This window comes from Ambystoma mexicanum, chromosome 12 (genome assembly GCF_040938575.1).
Source record: "Ambystoma mexicanum isolate Mex_15411 chromosome 12, UKY_AmexF1_1, whole genome shotgun sequence".
Taxonomy (NCBI): Eukaryota; Metazoa; Chordata; class Amphibia; order Caudata; family Ambystomatidae; genus Ambystoma; species Ambystoma mexicanum.
The window spans coordinates 445,698,675-445,721,541 of NC_090936.1; the positions used below are offsets into that span (position 1 = coordinate 445,698,675).

The following is a 22,867-nucleotide window of genomic DNA, read 5'->3' on the forward strand; positions in this document are numbered from 1 at the left end:
GTTTCCCAATTCCTAAACTTAACAAAAATGGAACATTGGGCCGGGAGAACTCGGATCCTCTGTCATTATGACTAATGTACCTAAATTATTTTTCGTTTGCTTTTGCGAACCAGGAATCTTAAAAGAACAATATGTACCCACTGGATCCGTCACAGAAAGGGATGCTTATCACTGATTAGCAATGATATTTTGTATTGTACAAGGGGTTCACTGCATGGTGCTAAAATGGACCATTTGCATATTTTTCCTTCCTCATGGTTGTTGTTAGACGGTTTGTTTAGCATTGACTGCGGTCCCCCAATTTTGTCGGAATTCCACTGAGATCTGTTAAGTTTTTTGGGCCTAAGGGTGATATCAGGGGAAATGACCCCAGAAGAAATCAAGTCCCCTGCTCCCATGGAGTAGTGAGAGCAGCAAGGGTAGATGGATTACCAAGCAGCAGATGGGAGGTAAATCAAATCGACCTAGAAGTCGACTGACTGGAGCGCATAGAAGAGCCCAATGAGAGGGAAAAATGTTCTTTTAAACTCCTGTCGTGGAATATTGCAGGTGTAGTTGATAGGTTATTGGACACCCCTGATTGGTGTGCTTACATTTGCAAATTACAAATTATTATGCTGCAGGAGACCTGGGGTGTGCACCCACCCCCCGCCCCTTGTCCTTTCAGGGTTGTTAATCATTTGCCATTTCAGCAGTTAAGGGTCCCAAGGGGCACCCAAGTGGGGGCCTATTGGCCTGGCTTGATATATCAATGGACTGGAGGATTTAACAGTTCCATTTGGGGTACTGAGTTCTCAAAGCCTTAGCAATCAAGTTTGGGGTCAAAGAAGAACTCTGATTGTATAATATCTACAACAGACCCACTGTCTCCCATGACCCATCAATATTGGAGGCTTTGGCAGAACTAATGACATCTCACCCACACCCCTCAGCAGCATCCATCAACTATACGGTTGTAGCCGGGGACTTCAACCTACAGATTGAGCCCCTCGAAGAACTATCAGAGCTATGGAACGACCATGATCAGGCATGGGACGCTCCCGCCTTGATAGCGAGTCACCCGAGGAGACAACCGCACCAGGCACTGGAATCTTTATGTATAATCTCAAACTTAAATCTGAGAGCCTGCAATGGCAGATTCGTAGGGGCAATTGGCAAATTCGACCTTTGAGGGGCACAAGAGAGGAGTTCCCTAATCGATTATATTTTTGTTTCAGAGCCCAATTGGCACAGAGTGGTCGATTTTGAGGTGGGGCACAGGAGCGAAAGTGACCACTTCCACCTTACTGTAAATTTCTTGGGGAATACTACCAACCAGTCTGGGTCTAAACATCCAGTTAATTTGCACTTAATTGAAATTACTGGTAACGCTAGGAGGCCAGTGAAGTGATCCAAATTAATAAGTCAGGATCCGCAGCCCTGTATATACAAATCGATTCTTGGAAACTTCCCAACAATCTGCCTTTAACCCATAGATGCAGAATCAATCTTGAGTGAATATGAGTTATTAACCGCTAATCTTAAACCTCTTATCTCTGTTCCCACGAAAAAGGTGAAAAGACTGGCTATGACAAGACCGGGCTGGTACAACAGGGAATGCCACATTGCAAAAGGTAAAATTATAGATTGTACCAAAAGAGAGACGGGGTTTGATAAGACAGAAATACGAGCACTACGAGTGGAATACAAGAACATGCTCCATTTAAAAAGAAAAAGGCTTTCCACAGGGAAATGGTCAGCCCTCTTAAATGCCCTACAAGCAAGGGATTGGGCCTCATTAGGAGTGTGGCGGTAGCTTGCATCAGACACCGGCACCTGCGAATAGGCAATTATCGGTCCATTCCGAGTTCGGCAGGCCGTTAATTGCCCATTTGCAGGTGCCGGTGTGGACGCACTCCCCATGAGGCATGAACCGGCATCCGCGAGTTGTGGTCGCAGGTGCCTGACAGTCTGCCAGGCACCGGCGAGCACAACTCGGAGTATAGCGGTGCGGTAGCAACGGTGCCGGTGCCGTACCGGCACCGTTGTTACCGTGCCACCATACTCCTAATGAGGCCCATTGTGTTCTATTTTGGAGACGAGACTGGTGGCTAATGGGGTCTTGGAGAGAGACAGAGTAAAGCAATGCTGCATAAGCAAGGGTGATTGGTGATTGCACTTTTCAAGAATACAGACCTGTCTCGGACGAGTATATACCCTCGTGTCCCAGCGAGTGTGGGGGGACCTATGATGGTGTCTATTGAGGAGGTGGCCGTGGCAGTAAATTCATGTAAGTCAGGAAAGGCCGCTGGTCACGATCTTACCCCCGTAGACTTGTTAAAAGAAGAGACGACCGTATGGGTCCCGGTCCTCTCCAAGGTGTTCAATGCAGTCCTGTCCAGCGGTGTTATCCCATCTTCATGTTACCTGGGGGAACCCAGACGTGTACTCTCTGCTCACTGTGCTCAGAGGCACAGCTCCACCTCTCTGATGAGGCCCAGCAAGGCTGAAACGCGTGTATCGGGTTGCTGTTGGTACTCTTGTTCAGAAGGAAATTGCCATAGCACAGCAAGAATTTACAGGCCGCGTATACCTCTGAAGGGCTTCAGACCAACACAGAGAGGGCCTAGCACAAAAGAGCTGTAGAGATGGGCCCGAAGGAATGGTATGAGATGGCAGACATTCCAAGAAGAAAGATGTAAATCTGTAGTCTAAATTTTGATCAAGAGGCTTCACACAGTTCTTAACGTACTGAAATATGGGCAGCGTAGGGAAATATGGAACAGTGGCAGTCTTTCCTGGATGCTTTGCTGTACCTCCACAACCCTCCCAAACCCTGCACGGGAGAGCGGCTGGCTTACAGGCTGGTGGCACTAGAAAATTGATAACGCATATAGACAGCTTTGCTTCATGTCAATACAAGCTGTATGGGCAAGATCAGGGATAAATGAGGAAGAGACTTAAACCAGGGCATTACTTATGAAAGCAAGAAAAAGGGGGTATCCTAAGAAGCATCTTCAAGTGGTGCCATATTGAATATTGGCTCAGTCTTCTATCACACCACACTGAAAACCCATGTACTACCCTGAGTGTAGCGCAAGTGTGGGACGTTGATTTTCAGAACTCACTTTTCCCATCTCGTGTGGGGCTGTTCAGGACTACAGGGGTTCTGAGCAAGGATGGGACATGATGCTGTAGAAATGGTAGGCGAGACACTAGTTTAGACCCACTGAAGATTTTAGTGGCCTGGCGTACTGTATTGGATCCTCTGCCGCTGAGATTTGCAAGCCTGACTAAAGAAGTGGCTAAGGAAATGTATTGCACTAACATGGATGTGAAAGAAAAGTCCAAGCTTTAGGAAATGGTGAGCGATTTATCTATGTGCAATGAACATGAAGAGACTTCTAATGCAATAACACATCAACGGCAGCAGACCGTGTTTTTTGGGCACCCTTCAGGCAATGCTTAGTGGGGAAGTAGGTCAATGTTGAGAGTGACGGAAGTGAGGAGATGTGGGGGGAAACTGAAAGATGTGAATGCAACAGTGTGATACTATGTGGTTCTGGTAGGCTGAATTATCCACAAAAAGGATATCCGTTTTAGAGGGGCTATGGAGGGGAATGGGAGTCCTACTACCGTGGAAGGAGAGAAACGTGAGTGAGCAAGGACATGATGCTTGGGTGTAGTTTTAGAGCTGAAGGGTGGAAATAAATCCGCTCATGAAGAATGCTAGGGAGAAGAGATGGAGATGATTTCACTGTGTACAACTTTTATGCTCAAATTGATCTGTCTTGTAATAATTTGAATATGACCCAAGAACTGTATGTGTCAGGATAGCACTCTGCTGCAATGTGTTATTAAACACAGAACTCAAGTCCATATAAAGTTTATTCATGGCAATTTCCAGCCGGGAGAAAAACAAAAAGGCGAGGCGCTTTACACCCCAACTGGGTACACACACTATAGTTCCACATATTGGCGACGACTCCCACAACGATATGAACCGGCAATGTCACCGAAATGAACTGAATTTCAGGGGTGTTGTTGCATTGTTTCTCCCCTTAATTGATCTGTAACGTTTTTTTTCATTGAATTTCAAGAGTATTGCTATACCATAGTTTTTTCCACGCTACTTACCATGGCCTTCCGCTGTGCCCACTTATTTGCCCACTACCAGACCTTTTGCAACACCATATTTTTTTATTTTTTTGCACCACTGGGCACGGTTGTATATTTTCAACACAAACGGGCCACTAGCCATGGCCTTCGGACGTGCTTACTGTATATAACGCCCACTTGGCCATGCCCACTCTGTACCTTAAAACACTATCGTGTCACTGGCCATGGCTTATTTTCCACCCCCATCATCACTGTAGCGGTGTGTATATATATAACTTTTTTTTATAACCACAGTTGTATTAACAGTGAACTACAAATACCCTCGGTTATATGTAGTGATTATACTGACGGTTTATTTTGGGGGGGGGGTGAATTGTGAAAATATTCTTTTTTTGCCCTCCCACACCCCTCACCAAGTGCCTACCTCCTCTGTGCCTGCTCCCCCCAAACACTCCCCTGATGGCCGCCTCACCTCCCCTGCTCTCTCCCATTCCCCCCACAACAACTGTCGTTTCTGTGATGCAGTTTCAGTGGAAATGTCGGGTAGCTGCGGTTGTACCCCAGGTAATACCCATGGGTATAGGAAAAATGTTTGAGTCTTGTATTGCAATCTTGGTCTCTAGCCCCCCTCCAACTCCCAAATTTCACTCGGTGACCTCTTGCCTCCCCCACCTCTTTCCTGATGGCATTTCGATGTTTTCTGAACTGCAAACAGCTTTTTTCTGTGTTTTTATTTTCCAATATCCCGGGGTATAACGTATCCCTTGCATCGATTTAAAAAAAAAAAAAAAAAAGATGGCGGCTGTTACCCTTCTCCGTTAAATATTTTTTTTAAAGTACTGGATCAAATAACTCCAAACCACAAAAGGATCATAGCCAAGTTGTTTCAAACCTGATCCAACTCCATTTAGCAGTGTTGACTGTGGCGCTTTGGAAAAATTAATGGGGTCTGGGCTAACCATGCTTTTTTGTTTTCTTAATAACATTTTTTATTTTTAAAGAATCTTTCCCAAATGTTGTAGTCTGGCGGGGCCCGGGCAAACAACATTGTCTGGAAATGTTCACCACATCCGTCACACGAGTCAAGTTATTATCGATTCATTTTTTCGATTTCCTGTGCAACATCCGACTCACCTTAACTATAGAGCAGAGACTACCGCCGTATCGTATGCATATCATTTTCCATTATATACTAAGTGCAAGCAAGCCACTCAAAATATGTTGGCACACAGTGCACAGTATTTATAAAAACAATCTTTTCTAAATATACCCAGTTTCAAGAAAACAAGCCTGCTTTGTGCACTGATTCTTAGACTTTCTCTTTACTTACAAATACCACATAGCATAGAAGGAAAGGGGTTTGTTTGGATTTTTATACTACAATGATGTGTGTACTAGAAATGAGCTGCTATTTAATTATGTTTCATCTTCAATATATATGAAGATTTTAGCAGACTTTGAAGTGGAAATTTCACAATAAGTGTAAGGACTGGTTGAGATGGCAATTTACAAAGAGGATGGAAATGCCATTTCCTCTCATTTGAAAACCATTTAAAGGCCCTGCTGCGTGCGCTTCTGCATTCAGGGCTACGGGTAGGATTTTGAAGAGGGAGTATTTTACTCCTTTTTTTTTTTGTTTCTTTTTTTTTTAAAGTTGGAAGTAAAAAGTAACTCTCACTACCGATAGGGGTATAGGTGAGAAAATATGATTTAAGCGTAAAACAGATATCATTTTGCAATGCACCCTACTTTTCTCATGGTATTTTGTTGGAATATGCATTTTTCCACTTCAGATCAGGCTTTAGAATAGAACCCCTTCCTGTGATACTGGTGTGCTCGTAACACTTATCTAAACGTCTCACTAGATCTCTGTTTGTGGAAGCTGGTGTGCAGGCTTTCATGTCTCGATTTTATCCAATTTTTGTCTTTTTGAGTATTTTGACTTCCATGTACCTGTTTCTTAGGGAGTAAAGTTCGCTGGTACGCCACTCATCTACAGGCTGCTGATTGTTTCATAACAATGATGCTCATGAATGCAGGGGAGAGGTCTTGTACGGGAGTAATAGGTGTATGGGAGGACAGGTCAAAGAGACCCCCTCCCCTGCAGTCCCCTCCTTGTGATGTCTGACTCGTCAGGGGACCCCCTGCCACCAGGGCCCAGGTGATGGGTGGACCACTGGCTGACACATGGACCACATGTACTGTATTAGGCTAAGACCCTGGGAACCATTTTGAAAACCAGAATGCCATCTTAAGACATGACTCTATGTGCGCTGCAGCACGGCCCCCACCTTCAGAGAGTCTTTGTCTACCCTGTTGCCTCCGCTCCCTGGCAGATCTGCTGAAAAGCCGTTCCCACGACCAGTCGGACATGAGCTAGTGTTAGAGCAAACACTGTATCTTTCACCTTCCGCAGTGCATCATTATCCTCAGCGTGACCCGGGCAGCGGGGCTGGCTTGGAAAATAACTATAAACCGTCCTCGATGAAACAAAAGCCTTAATCCCACACCAAGAAACTGCTCATACATATATATTGCATTACAACGATATCCCTTCTGCACGACCTCCGTGTCAAAAATCTACAAACGCTGTACGAACAAAAGAATGTGTCATTGCATGACCACATGGTCACGACACTCGGACCCCCTCAGTGTGCCCACACACTCGGGGCCCCTGGCCTCCTACTATGTGCTTCTCTAGGGGTAATGTAGTGAATGATACCAAGTCCTTATGCCATGACTACCCTGATGCTGCTAGAGTGCAAAGGAACACAAGCGTGACAGTATTGTGAGCTCATGTCAATTGCTTAAATGAGATACGTAGAAGGCCATCAAGTGCAAATGTACAGGTTTAACGTGTATTACTGCTGTCAACCGTATTGGTCTGTTGCTCCTGCGTGCTCCACCAACCCTAATGCTACCTCACGTATCGTGTTTACAATGTGATGCTAAAACTGCTAATATTGCAAATACTTACCCTATAGTGACTAATGGAGCTGTAGATATAGTTAACGAATTCTGAAATTAATATGTACTGATGTAAATACTATAGATGTGTAACCCCTTAGCCATTTTTACATTATACATTATTACATTATACAAATCCCCTCATTGTCAATGCAATTCGATACGATTTGCAGCTTGCGAGAAGGCTATCATCGCGGGCATATCCAAGGCCACCTCCCCTCCCTTCCCATTGAAGCCTGTCAGAGAAAGCAAAGGCCCGAGCTACACTGCCTCACCTCCCCCAATTCGGCTGAAGCCGCTTTAGGCATTCATGATTCCCCCGCAGCTCACATGGCCACAAACAGCCACCTGAATTATTTACAGCCCAGCAGCAAAATCCGGCCATAACCAGAGGCGCCCCCTCATAGGTCCCACGACCCACCAGTTCACCCCAGGTTAATGACGCTTGTAAAAGAAGACACCTAATATTGCACTAACATTGTGTAAAAGCATCCGTCATGACTTCTAACGAGATCCAAAGCTCAGACAGCTTACCCCGTGCCCTGAGACCCAACCCCATGGCCTATAATACCTAGTTAACAGAATAACCGCAACCCTATATTGATGTATCACCAAAGTACCCCACCTAATGCGCATTCCTCCTGTGTTATATTAACCTGTAGAATAACCTATTGTAGGATTTACAGGGCAACTGACATTGCAGCATTGAATGAATGGGGTATGCCTGGCCCTTAGGGCAGAAAGCCAAGGAAGACGTCCATCAATGACACTGACCACGCCTGACCGGACAGCGCCTCCCGGATGAGCCCAGCTGACCTGCCCACCCACATTGGCACCCGGCGGTGTCCACCAACCACGGAGCGACGCATCACAGCTGCACATATAGATAGTCGACGCCACCCAATCCCCATGTCTATGTGCCCACTATAGTGTGTAGGTGCCTATGGCACTTTTTGTAAACATAAACGCCTGTCTTTGCGATTGTCAGACAGAGCGCTCTCGGAGTTTGGAGAGTTCTTTGCATGCCCTAGTTTGACTTCGATAAAGCTTCCCTTAAACTCACCCGCACTTGGTCCTAGCCTTATTCCCATTCGTGGGAGAGTCCATTCTTGCCTCTCATTGTGGGGAGGGTTGTGCTATCTGGGGACGCTTGCCTTCATAGGCTAACTTGTAAGTTAATGTATTGGCCATGCACAAACCAACTAGAGCCAGCAGAAAAGTATGCCCATCGTCTATACAATGCAGATAAATTACATGTATAATGGAAAGATCATCTCAATGCTGAAGTTTGAATGAAATCAGAACATAAGTTATGATGACTCTGACTTTGTAAGGCCCAGGTGTAGAGTTTGGGCTGGGCTTTTTATGGGATCAGTGGGTTTCCAAGACTGGAAGTTATAAGGTTAATGTGGCAATTCACTTAACTGACTTTTTTTTCCTTTTTTATTACAGGGTCTCAAATGTCATGTCACACACAGTAAGTCTGTTCCTTATTTTGTGAAATTTTCTTACTATTAGTGTATCCGCCAGATGGGCTAAATGGACAACTATGGGCCAATGTATGTATTAATGTGGTGTACTATATTTTAAAACATTTCTTAAACTACAAAATATGCACTCCATTGTGTGGTGGGCCTTTGCCCTGCCTGCCTTTAATGTATGCTCCTTTTGAAGTTTTAGGGGTTTATTACATTTTTCACTATGATGCCACTGGCTCTCTCTCTGGGCAAGGAAAATAACTGTTGGTTTTCTATGGCCTCTGTCTCACTTTGATTTCTTTCCCAGCTTTGTCGTTTCACTTTCATAGATTGCTTTAACAGTACAAGTGCTTCAACTCTTCTTTTACTATGTAAAACCCAGGAAAACCTATACATGAACAAAATGAATGTTTACTGCAAACTGACCCAGCATTCCATTAATTATATTGTACATTCAGTTCTCAATAGCAACCCACGGCTTCAAATCCTATTTTGCTTAGCGTGATCTGTACCGAATCGCATTTCCACTAACGATGTACCGAATGGCATGTCTCTTCATTCATGATTTCTACTGCTTCCTAAAAGGCTAACTATCCTCTCCCCCAAAAGGGTTTATGATTGTGGTGTTGCTTGTTTGAGTTCTCTCTCAAGAGCATCTTACTACTTCACTCACCCGAGACAACTTAATTACATTGTTGTTTTAATGTCAATTGCTCCAGCAGTCCCAGTGAATTGGTACTGTATCCCGCAAGTGCCATGATTGTTACAAATGCTGAAATTATGCATGGACATTGATCTGAAATTGTGACAGAGCATCTGCCAAGGCGTCGACCCAAATGTACCAGCAGATATTCTCAACTGACAGAGGACCTGACCTCCATTTTAGCAAAGTATAAATCATTGAGCCAGAACTTGTGGCAATCATCATGGCACAAAATGTGTCGAAAGTGCGCCACTGGTGCGCTCGTTGCACAGAGCATCTTTAGATCTGCTAAGAGACTATGTACCCTGTATGTTTTTCATGGGCGGGTCAGGCATGGGATTTGGGGGTATCTATGGTGGTGCGGGGCAGCACGACGGGAGGATAGTTTTGCATATTTAAAGTGCAAGCTATTTTTTTGCTCTTTCATTTCTTTTCTTTGTTTTAGCAGGATTGAGCTACTGAGAGGGGACTGTCATGGGGTCATTGTATGGGATCTGGGAGAAGGGATTTGAAGGGCCAGGGCTACGTTAGAAAGCTGAATTTCAATCTTTGCAAAGAAAGACTAGAGCAGCTGTAACGGGGAGTGGGAAACTCGCTGTATTCGTTGTGGCCGAAAGTAGTGAAATCTCCAGGCGATTTGTTATCTGATTAAGGAGCTGTTAAGGGTGTAACCCTAGTAGCTGGGGAGAAAGGTAATAATTAAGGCCTCTTATATGGAGGTGTCGATATGGCATGTTCGCAACGCTTTCTGTGTTTGAGGTGTCATGCACCTGCCTAACCTATTTACTAAAAGATTAGTCGTGGGAGAACAGCCGTGCAGGAGCATCACAGGATAAAAGGTGTGCAAGAGTATTGTTCTGCACAAATGGATTTCACTAAGCTTTGATAGGTAACACAGTAGGCATCATGGTGGTCCCTTTGGTAGGAGTCCATTTGCAGTAATCCTGTAATTTGACAAACGGAAGCCTAAAAGTCCATGACCAAGATTTAGAATTTACCACTGCTTGTAATTCCTTTTGAAATAAGATATAGCAATTTAGACACACCATTCACCCCTTTTCAGACAGCAGTTGTAGCTTTTTCTACATGGGGGGGGGGGTTCAGCGGATTGACCATATAGGGCAGCCCTACACTCTTTTATCTAATATGGCTATACGAAGATGGCCCTTCACCTCGTGGTTGCTAGCGTGAATTCTATAGACAACCTGACCCTAAAAAAAGAACGATTTCTCTTTATTTTCTGAGCCTCCCCTCCCGTCCAATCACTTTACGGGACTGTTTTCAGACTTCTTTTAAATGGGCAGCTTGTCCGAAGTTTTCGCGCTGCTACTTGCTCTTTCTAAAACACACACACCCACCCACACACACCCACACTATGCACAGACCCATAATATACACCTGACACAAACACATGCACCACACTAGACCACACTAGACTCACATACCACACTAGAGAGACGCATATACATGCACACTACACACCCATGCTCTTTATTTCTTGCTGCTATTTTCCAAACAATATTAATTATACACTAATCATAGGAGTATGGATTCTCTTGTCTCAGACAAGTTTGACGAATTAGTGCTTATACAGTCACCTTTATGGGACCATGATGAAGTAATGTGATTGCCTGACATGAAAAGGCTCAACTCTTTTGTTTTGCATTGGCTAACAGGTAGTTGCTTACACCAGAGCTGGCTGCGCGCTTACAATTGGACACCCTCTGCGCCAAGCTTCCTCAGCGTTCACCATAACTTCTCTCGAGATCAAATGGGACACCTGTATCCAACGCTGCAGATAGAGTGGAAGGTTGCCACAGATGGTGAGATTTTGATGAATGCAGACTTTTAAATTGCCGAAAGCCTGGGTGTGCTGAAGGCTGGCCATATGATAAGGTTTCCTCACAAGATTTCTCCCTGTCCACTGGTAGGCAGGCTATGGGGGCGGAAGGTGGTATCTTCATTGTCTTCATTGAACACAGCATTGTGGTAGCTTTTACAGACTTCTTCTTTGACACAATGGGACAAATGTGCTCTTTTGTGGAGGTGCCGCCCAATGGATGCATATATAATATGGTTCTAATTGAATTACTCTATTCGCAACAGTTTTTCTGTAGGATACCTATACCCAGGAACATTTTTAGTGGGAAATTCCAAGGCCATGCCTGGTTCACAGAACCTCCCACGCCTTCATGAATAAGGACATTAATCGAAAATGGATAATTCACTTTTTTGATAGAGCAATTAGCAATTTCTTTTGGGAGCGTGATAATTCTACATCAAGCTATTTATATATTTCAACAGGAATGCATTTATTCCACTAGAGCATTTTTTTAAGCTCTGCATAGTCCACTACTCACTCTAACACTGCAGTTCAGAGTCTCTCACTTCTGTAATGTGTAACTTTTCGTTTAGCTAAGTTCTAATCCCTTATTTCTGCTTCCTGTTTTTTCCACCTCTTTATCTTCACAGCCAGTATTTTGTTCCTGCAGGGAGTGCAGCTCCTGGTGTTGAAGATGAATGGTAATGAGCAGCTGTGTGTTGAGCTCGTGTTTGAAAACGTATTGGAGAACCAGAATCGTCCAGATGGAAAACCAGTAAGTGCAAAGGTTAAATTACAATATTCTGCTGAGTAATGCAAGGGTGGAAGTGGAAGTGTCTCCTGGGTAAGTAAGAGAGAGGGTCAAAGCATACTGATGTCTTCCAGAAAGAATTTGAAAATGTCAGTGGCAGTAATTTCCTTGTGCGAGTGGTGTCAACCAATTGAGCACAACTGTGACCGTGGTAGTAGTCTGGGATTAGTGCAAGGAGGTAAAGTCCAATATCAGTATGGGTGTCGCTGCTAGGGTCTAAATGTGAACCGTCAGTACTACCTACAGAAATAAATCTCTTCGCTAAGACACTACATTTCATTGAGTACTGTACAACTAAAGAGACCCGTAATTCCCCCTTGTTCCCCCCTATTATTTAACAAATTATAAATATGTAGTTCTTTACTGTGAAAGTATAGTGATTTGGTGTACATGTATGTCTTTTTACAGTAATTCTTGGTCACATAAATAATAGATCAGAGAATCTCACTTTTCCCCAGAAGCTCAATGTGTCTAGTGCTCTGGTACTCTCTAGGCTGGACTACTACAACAGCCTCTTCCTTAATCTACCCTCTCTCCGCCCTCTCCAGTTTATCCTCGGCCTAAAGCCCAGGGACTGTATCTCTCCAGCCCGTAAAGTCTCTTCACTGGCTCCTGGTTACAGCGATGAGACAATTCAAATCCCTCTGCATCATCCATTAGGCTGTAAAGGGCCGGGGACCATGCTATCTACAACTTTCTGTAACCAAATGCTCTCCCTCCAGATCTCTACGCTCGTCAAGCGCTTCTCTAAGCAGCAAGCTGGTGGCCAATCTCTTTCCTCTGCTGGCTACCTCCTCTGGAACAGCCTCCCCCTTCCTCTCCGTCTTGAGCAAGATCGCCGCAAATTCCGGAAGTTCCTCAAGACTCCTCCTCACCTCCTCCTTCCCCCTCTCTGTCCTGTGCTAAACCCCACAGTTACTGAGATTGGTGGCCTGGGACCTTGTGTGCTTCTGTGTCCTGGCCTTCCGCTCAATCGCTTTCAGGCTCCCACCCTCTCCCAGCACTTGCCTTTGGGCACCTATTGCCCATGTTCTCTCATAGGCCTGCACTTATGTATTGGCAGGGACCACTCTTTACCAAGTGATCTTTGCCAGGCACTTAACTATTGCTCACAACTGGCTCCCTGGGACTGCCCCTCTGGAACACCTAGCAGTTACCACTTCCCTTGCCCCTTCTTCTCTCTGCATTTGCACACTCCACATGCTCACAAGGCCTAGTAGACCATCTCTTTCTTGTTCATCTGTTTATATTCTATTTTCATTTTGTCCCCATGTTCCCTCCCCGTTTGCCCTGTGGGTGCTTTAAAACACAATTTCTTGATGTAGAAGCACCTTACAAATGCACAATACATAAATAAATACAATCACCAATCTAATCTTCCATAATTGTGGACTGCACAATGCAAATAATTACAGCCAATGGATGTTAAGAATATTTAATAATCTTTTAAGAAATTACTTTTTTTCTTTGGAAGAGAGAGAGAATTCTTTACACAGAAAATTTCCGTAATAAGAAGTGAGGGGAGCATTATCAATCCGGGCATTGTAAAGTAAATAAGAAATGCATGGGCTTTTACAGCAGTCAGAATAGTTTAATTAGAAGTCTGTGTCAGCCCTTTTGTGTTTTCCATGTAAGCTTCTTTTTTTTTCTTCATGTGAAATGATCATTTGGAAGATCGGGGACTCGTGCAAGGGATCTGTTTGGGCACTGTGAAGAATTCCAGGATGTCGTCACTGCTTCTATAGGGGGAGCCCCTTCCCATTAGTCTAGGAAGGCGAGGCTGCTACCGCTTAGCCCCTCTGGGTACTCAGCAGAGGGTTCTCATGGGAGGTGAAATCCCCGATTGGACCGGTGATGACGATTGTGGGAGAATACGGTATCCACTTAAGACCCCCACCTCTTCTGCACCCCACTATCTCCACCTCTACCCTCCTGTCCTATATACTTATATAGTATGCTAGAAGTAAAAAGGACTGAGACAAGGAAAAATAGGGATGACTATCATGAAAATCTGAGTGAAGAAACGGTGACGAGAAAGAAGCCCGGATCCGCAGGGATCACTCAGATGAACCTTTATGAGCGGTCTAGTCTTCAGTCACAGGCCTTGCTGGATATTGACATAATGTAGAGGAGCAGCCTCTCTCTCTCTGGTGACAGACAGGTAAATATAGCCCTCCCTTCTGTCCAACATTACAGAATTCGAGAGCATTGGCCATTGAGGCATCTAGGCTGCTTTTATTTAAGGCAAGTACATTGGAAATATTGGAAATAGGTAACACTGGACATGCTTATTTAGGGCAATATGAAACATAAAGGAATGCTTACATTGCACACAAGATAATTAACACAGAATGTAGATTTTTGATGTAGAATATAGGTCTGCAAAAGGCAGCCATTGTATTCCAGATAGCTACAGGCCTCAAAACTCCATGAAGATTTAAACGTGTTGACCAGACACATGCATAAGTGTATATGGTGAGTGAAGCTGGATTTCATTTTACTGCATGTTTTTACTGTATATAAATGGAGAAAAGGGCAATTAGCTTTTAATGAACAACAGTTTTTGAATATTAGTTATGTTATATGTTTTGTGTGTCCATGAAAACTAACTCATGTTATATGTGGTATGAAGTGTGATGCATCATTTATTGTCTGTTGAGTTCAAAGAAAAACATTTTTTTTGCATATTCCAAGGGTTCCTTATTTTACTTTTTACCAAAGCAATGTCGTTTTTGTCACAATTGCCACAGAAACAGCCGCATTTTTGACCAGTGAAGATGTATATTTTATTATGTCATTTTTATTTTGCGTCGAGCACATAGACAAAGGTTTCATTTTTTTAGGCCCCACGTAAAGCTGTGGTCTGCGTTTAGTTTTAAAAGAGACACTGTAAAGTGGTTTTGCTATTGCAAACATTTTAGCTAACGTTCCCACAATTTATGATCGTGCCAAACAGAGATAACATTGCTTGGGCTGCTAACACATTTCAAACAGTGAAGAAGTTTTAGTAATACACAGCCTGCAAAGGGTTTTGCTTTCAGGAAATAGAAAGCAAGCACCTGTTTGATAGCTCTGAGGAAATACAAAAAAGTTTATTTAGACCTTAAAGAATGTGCATATTATCTTATAATGCATTTCAGCTAAAAAAAAGAGGTTTAAGGGAGATCAGTGTTTTTTATTAATGCGAACAGTTCAGTTAAATTGCGCCATACGTTATGGCCTTGTCAAGCAGAGATGACATTCTTTTGCTTTGCCACGCAGACTTCAAACAAGTGGCTAGTGGTGCCAGAACTAACAGTCTTCAGTAGAAGACACGAAGGGGGGGCTCAGAAAGGAGCCGTGCACAGAACCCAAGGTAACTCAGTTGGTTAAGGTATTGGTCGCTCAGTCTCTCACATTGACTGCGGTAGTATACATTTAGAGTGCAAAGGAGCATTGTTGGGTTGTGTTAATGATGTTAGCAAAGTTGGGATAAATTGTAGCTGAATATTTATGGAGAAAACTTGGAGAAACTATGAGAAATATTTGGATTTTTAGGAAGCTGCGTTGAGTTGTTTTGCAAGTATGATGCAGAAGGAAGAGTTGGTTTTAATTTTTGACTGGGCAAAGGTAATAGTAACTCGCGGAGTATTACAGTTTGTTTTTCGAAACTCGAAAATGGGCGTCGACACAGGGCGTGCCAGTAATACTATCCCTAGTGTGACGTCCACTGTACTCATGATCCCTCACGCGTGTAGGACCCTCAAATTGTTTTTTTCCGCCATACTGGTCGGAAGCATTCAGCGGAGTTCCCTGGCATTAGCCATACTTTGAAAAATATTGTTATATTTCTCCACCCTAACGTCGAGCCACCGAAATTCGACACTCGACGCCGAACCGGAGAAGAAGTCGACCGTCGAGAACTTCACAACGGAGTGGGCCTAGGAAAGCCTCTGGCCTTGGCCCGGGCCTCGGAAGGCCTCTGGCCTCAGCCCTACAAGTAGGGAGAGTGGGGTTGGACATACTCTACACTCTTATATATTCTCTTATATATATCCCTACACTTACCAGCCTGCTGCCTCAAGGTGCTTATGGAGGGTACCCCTTTCCAATTTTGCCCAAGTGCAACCACAAGTATCCTTGGGTTGACACACGCCACATGCAATCTCTGCTTGCCAAGGGATCACCCCAAGGCAAATTGCAGAGCGTGTAGTAGGTTCAAACCTAAAACACTAAAAGACCGTTCCACCAAGCGTTGGGCCCACCACGCCAGGCGTCAAGAGGCCATGGCCGCGGAGGGTGCCTTCAGCGACGGCAGCAACGCCGTACTTTTGGACGGCGAGGGCAACACGGCGTCGAAAGACAGCCAGGCGCAGGTCCCCGACCTCGGAAGGTCGTCCGGCAGGGCAGCTATGGGGAAGACCCCCGGCGACGTAAGCGCAACCCACAGCACTTCCAACACACAAAGTCCCACCGAGACTCGACGCGCACGTCGAGCTCTCGGAAAGAGGCACATAGGCAACGGTCCGAATCTGCGTCCTCTGGGCGTTCGCAATCTAGATCGCCGCATGACGCCAGGCAATCATCCTCTATTGCCAAAAGTGCCTCGCTCCCCAAGGTAACCGAGGTTCGATCGTCAGAAGACGAAAGCGACCTCTATCCCCAGACCGCTCTCCAGGAGTCGGCATCCGTACAAGTAACGCCCATTCCCGATTCCCAACCTACACGGCCGAAGGATAGTACCACCACTACCGAAGCTCGATGCCAGGCGTCGAAAAGCTCCGAAGGCCCAAAGAAGCAGGGCAAACACTCTTCCAGCCACAGGGAGGGGGGAAAACAGAGGAAGCAGTCTCAGCCTACTTCCACACCGCAGAAACATTCCACTCCACTCAAACAGACGGGTCTCAGACCTCTATTATAGATGAGTCAGGGAAATTCCCCCCAAGCAAAGTCATTCCCAGTTCAAGAGAGTGGTCCAGTGAGGACATAGTCATGTCAAGAATGTCATCATTGGCAGATTTCTATTCTAAAAATCCCGAACATTTTCTCACTTATAACCCCGACGGGTCAGCACCCTCAGGCTCCAAGGATCCTAGTCCCCCAAGTAAAAAGTCCCGGTTCGAAACAACACAGTCTTCAGATCCTTTCCACATTCACCCTTATTCTCAGGAACAAGAAGATCCTTCCCTTTGTGAGGATACAGATTTGGGCATGTTGGAAGAACAGTCTGGGACAGGCTACTATGGGGACGATGAGGAACAAGAGGAGGAAGAGGACGACCCAGAAATATACAGGGTAGATTCCCCGGTAGATAAAGAACCACCGGTTACCGACTCCCCTGTAGACAACCAGCCCCTCCTAAATGAGGTCCTATCTAGAGCAGCAAACCATTTCCACATTGACACCCAGGGAGCTCAAGAGGAAAGAGATTTTGCCGAAGAGTTGGTGGGAGAAAGGAGACCTGTTGCGCAGGCCATCCCTATCCTTAAGTCCATCCAAAGAAGAATAGACCCTTCACTGGTAAACCTCAATCTCACCAGAGCAGTCAATCCCAGGATTGAGAAGCTATTCAGGGCAGCCCAATCAGACCCACTATTTATAAGAGGGCATCTGAAACCGGACTCCCTAGTCGTTACAAACACCCGCAAGAGGGCAGGAACACCCTTGTCATCAACAGAAGCTCCTCCCGACAAGGAGCGCAAGAAAATCTATGGGTTCGGCAGAACGGTTGCCTCCACTTCTGCCTACCAAGCAAGAATCGCCAACTCCACCACCCTACTGGCGAGTTATAACTGCCACCAGTGGGAGGAAGTCGCGGCACTCATAGATTCCGCCCCAGAGCCCTTAAAGAGCCAATTTGCACGAGTCTCAGGGGAAGGGAGAGCCGTATCCGGTTGCATTTTAAAGGCAACCTTTGATGCCGCAGATAATGCCGGTAGATTGATAGCAGAGGGTACTGTTATCAAGAGACAGGCTTGGTTACGGCAGTCTGGATTCAAGGCCGAAACACAAGCATCATTGTTAGACAAACCGGTGGAGCCAGATCTATTGTTCGGTAAGGCGGTCGAGGACGCTCTGGAAAATGCCAAGGACGAGTATGAAACACTCAAGTCCCTAGGTCAACTAACCATCAAACCCCTTAATCAAAGGGGTAATGGCAATTTTTGCCGCACACGCTGACAAAATTCCCAAAGAGGGTCAAACTATTCCCAGGGCCAGGGTACGCAGTGGAACAATAACCAACAGTCTACCCAAAGTTATAGTAGAGGGAATAAGAGAGGACGGGCTAAAGTTAGAGGCAGCCCCAGTAGAGGCGGCGGCACGCCGCCACCAAAACAGTGACGCTTCGTTCAGGGTCCCTTCTCACGCATCCCCAGTAGGAGGACGCATTTCCAACTTCACCCAAGCTTGGGAAGGGATCACATCAGACAGATGGGTGCTGTCCACAGTGTCCGCAGGATACTGCATAGAACTCTTAGAGCGTTCCCGAAACCACCCTCCACGACAAAGAACACATTCTCTAGACCCCCAAAGAATCCTCCTCGAGGACATCGTCAATATGCTAGCAAAGGACGCGATCGAACTCGTCCCGGGACACCAGGTAAACAAGGGTATTTATTCAATTTACTTCCTTGTACCAAAGAAAGATTTAACAATGCGCCCAGTATTAGACTTACGGCCTGCAAACAAATATGTCAAGCCCCAAAAGTTTCGCATGACTACTCTCCAAGAGGTAATCCCCCTCCTAAAAAAGGGGACTATATGGCAACATTGGACATGAAATATGCTATTTTCATATTTCCATGTTCCCAGCGCACAGAAAGTACTTGCGCTTCAAGGTGGACAGTCGGCACTACCAGTTCAAGGTACTGCCCTTCGGAATAGCCTCAGCTCCAAGGGTATTCACCAAGGTACTGGCGGTGGCGGCAGCACACCTACGCAGGGAGGCAATCCTGGTGTACCCTTACCTGGACGACTGGCTCATCACGGGGGAAACCCCAGCGATTTGCAGAACGAACATTCAAAGAACAATCGACCTCCTATTCGAATTGGGTTTCTCAATAAACGAGAAAAAGTCAAGTCTGGTGCCAAGCACCTCCAAACAGTTCCTAGGAGCTATTCTAGACACACAAGAGGGGTTGATCTTTCCATCAGAGGAGAGAATTCGGAATATACTACTGCAAATTCCTCAATATCAGGCCCGTCGTCAGATAATGCGTTTGCTAGGCATGATGGCGTCATGTATTTACCTGGTCGCACACGCGCGCCTGCGCATGCGTCCCATGCAGGAATGGTTGGCGAAACAGTGGTCTCAGGCAAGTGGTCAGTGGGACGATCTAGTGGTCGTTTCGCAACACTGGTACAAAGCCTTCACTGGTGGACAAGAGAAAATCTGTCCAAGGGGAAACCCTTTTACAATCCCGAGATACAGGCGGTAGTCACAACCGATGCATGCCTAACAGGGTGGGGAGCTCACCTCCTCCACCACACAGCTCAGTGGCTCTGGTCTCACTCGGTGGCCAAGAATCACATCAACCTGCTAGAGCTTCTGGCAGTATTCAGAGCGCTTCAAGCGTTCGAACCCTACCTGCTGAATCTGTCAGTGCATATCCGGACGGACAGCACTAGAGCCATGTTTTACATAAACAAGCAGGGAGGGACTCGTTCGCCAAATCTGTCCAAACTTGCCGAGAAAATTTGGACATGGGCACTCAAACGGAACATCTTCCTGTCATCGCAACATGTTCCAGGGGATCTCAATTCTCTAGCAGATGCACTAAGCAGAGATCCCCTCCCAGAGGAGCACGAATTTTGAATAAAAAACGTATTAAAAAAAATGCGACTTTTTTTCGAGATTTTTTTGTTCGAGATTTTTTTTGTTCGAGATTTTGTCATTCGACCTTTTCACTATAAACCGGATTATTAACTGTATCCAGCTGTGTTACTCCATCTCTGAAAAAACTCTGCCTTTCACGCCAAGAGCCCACTCTACAAGAGGCATTGGGGCCACTCTGGCTTTCATTGCAAATGTACCCCTTGACACCATTTGCAAAGCAGCTACTCGGAGCTCTATTCACACTTTTACTCAGCACTACTGCATTGACACACATTCCAAGACAGATACACAAGTGGGACAAGCGGTTCTAAGACATTTATTTGCTCATGACCCTTCTCACATCCCACCTCCTTCTTCAGGTACTGCTTGCTAATCTATGCACAGCATGTGATCTAAGCAGATTCCACAAGCCTCAGAAGGGATACATTACTCACCGTAATCGTATTTCTGATGCTTGTATCTGCTTAGATTCACATGCGACCCACCCTTCCTCCCCTCTGAGAGAAGGCGCATGGATGCTTGTAGTCTTACCTTTCTTTCTATCTGTTTGGATTATCTGTACTCACACTACTCCTCATGCTACCTCATGTCAGAAAAAAAAATACAATCTGAGGGTCGTACACGCGTGAGGGATCATGGGTACAGTGGACGTCACACGAGGGATAGTATTACTGGCACGCCCTGTGTCGACGCCCATTTTCGAGTTTCGAAAAACAAACTGTAATACTCCAACTTCCACTAGATGTCGGCCTTTGCACAGCATGTGAATCTAAGCAGATACAAGCATCAGAAATACGATTACGGTGAGTAATGTATCCCATACATTGAGTTAAGCTGAAATGCGATATAGAGGAAATGTATTTTTAGTTATTGGTTGATAATTTGAACATGAGAATTGGATTACAAGTTTTGAAGTGGTGGTTTGGAAGAAAAAAATTACATATTATGGGAATGACACAGAGGGTGATTAGAGTGACACAAACAAAATGGAGCCCTAAATCCAGAGTTGCATTTTTTCAAAAAAAGGGATTAGCAACCATTTCTAGTTGGAACATAGGTTGTAGTCACGAGACCACCAACAGTTAATCAAAATATCTATAAATTCATTATAACATGTCAATAATGATGCAAACCAAATCTATTCAATAGAGATAAATTACTCTGTCAACCCTCCCTAAACCTGCATAAAACTAAATTACCATGGCATACAATCGCAATCTCACCACACAATTCACGCACCCAGCACTCTCTCCTCCTACACATAAAAACATAATATCAGCCCATCGAAAAATAAGTAAGGAGTGATACAACTAGTCACCCAGCACCGATATATCTAAACTCATGTGTCACTACTCTCTCTAGCGTGCAGACAAAAATGTAACATCTATTTAATTCTCGTTACAATACAAGAACATTTGTTTCAAAGATCATCTTCTTCAAAATAACCTGTATAGTACATTCAGAAGTTGGAAAATATAGTTTTGGCTCTGTGGGTCAACCATGCTGTTTTTGAGCCCCCCCACCCCTTTGTGTTTTCTTCTGAATACTGTTAGTTCTGGCACCACTAGCCACTTGTTTGAAGTCTGCGCGGCAAAGCAAAATAATGTCATCTCTGCTTGACTAGGCCATGATTTATGGCACACTTTAACTGAACTGTTCGCATTTAAAAAAAAAAAAAAAGAAACACTATCTTCTTTAAACCTCTTTTTATTTTTAGCTTAAATACATTATAAAATATGCACATTCTTTAAGGCCTAAATACAATGGACTTTAAAACTTCATGACTCCAACCTAGGTTATAATTAGAAATGGTTGTTAACCCGTTTTTGTTTTTATTTTAAATTAATCTCTAGGTTTAGGACTCTATTCTGTTTGTGTTACTTTTGATTTCTGAGTCCAGACCTGAAATAATACTGTGGGTAGACCTAATTTTTTGTGGACTGGTGTGTAAAAGCAGACATGGGTGTATTTATGTATAGGATGCCTTGTTTTAAGATATGAAGAAAAAGGGCAAATAAGTAGGTTGATTTTAAAAAAGATTAATCTTTTTTAACAGGTGTGATCTGAGGCATACGAGAAAAGGTGTACATGACATTAGAATGAATAATGAGTAGGGTTAGAGATGAAATATATGTGGGCATGCATATAATTAGTGTATATTGTGAATAAAGGCAGGTTTTTAAAAAAGTGTCTTTTTTTATGTAATATGTTGTATATAATGGTAAAGTGATTTTGGACTGACATTGCCAGCAGAGAAAATAATACAGTGATTGCAGTCATATATTTTGAAGGGTTTTCCTGAGATATATCAGTAATAATGGTGTTTCGTGAGTAGAGAATGTCAGTTTTTGTTTGATTTAACAACACCGGCTTAAGAAATTCGAGATTGGGTAGGTTTTGAAGAAAAAGAGTTTGATATTTTGTTACATGTTATGTTGAAGGGATGTGCTTGGGGAACATTTGATTGGTATATACAAGATTGTGAGGTGTGTGAACCCCTGTTTTTGATTTGACAAGGGTGTATATTTTTTTAATACTTTTTGGCTAAAATTCATGCAATTCAACAATATTTTGAAGCACATTTTTCATACGAGAATTTGTCCCCATTCATTAACCATTTATGGATAACATTGGTCCCATTAGATCCCTTTTTTTTAAATTACACTAGCCACTTCCCATTTTAAGGTCTTAGTAGGTATTTTGGATTTATTGGAGCTATGCCAGATACTTTCTTTTTTAAGGACCTGATTATAGACATTATATTGGCATTCATCAGAACCCCTGATGTTTTAATCCCATTTAAACATTGTAGGTATTTTCTATTAGTGACAGATGAGGCAATATTAAAAGCAATATACTGTAGGTTTCCACAGGGTAGTCACAGATAGGGGAAAAGGCATATTGAGCAATGGAAAGAAACAAGTTTAGGCACATTGTTGAAAAGTAATTTGTAAAAGGGAAAGGTGCATTGCCCAACGTTTTTTTCCAACATATACTGAATGAGCACAGGGAGGTGTCTCACACCCTTGTGTTAAGCAACATAAGAAATGATTGCAACAACTGAAAGGGCTCTTAGATGTGTCAGTACGCTATCAAAAGGAAGAAAAAATGGACGGTGGGGGTCGGTGAGCGACATCTTCAACTTGCAGTCCCGGCAGGTCTTGAAGCCAGA

At 44.3% G+C, this 22,867-nt stretch overlaps 1 protein-coding gene across 2 annotated transcripts in view; it reads left to right on the plus strand.

The window, feature by feature from the left end:
* Positions 1-22,867, plus strand: part of IL17RA (interleukin 17 receptor A) — a 395,542-nt gene that overhangs the window by 139,499 nt on the left and 233,176 nt on the right. The window contains exons 2-4 of one of the 2 annotated variants that reach the window (XM_069628649.1): positions 8,518-8,542; positions 10,923-11,069; positions 11,719-11,843. In XM_069628649.1, coding sequence (XP_069484750.1) covers positions 8,518-8,542; positions 10,923-11,069; positions 11,719-11,843 — 297 coding nt within the window. Of the gene's footprint in view, positions 1-8,517; positions 8,543-10,922; positions 11,070-11,718; positions 11,844-22,867 lie in introns of those variants that run through there. The other variant, XM_069628650.1, reaches the window with a different exon arrangement.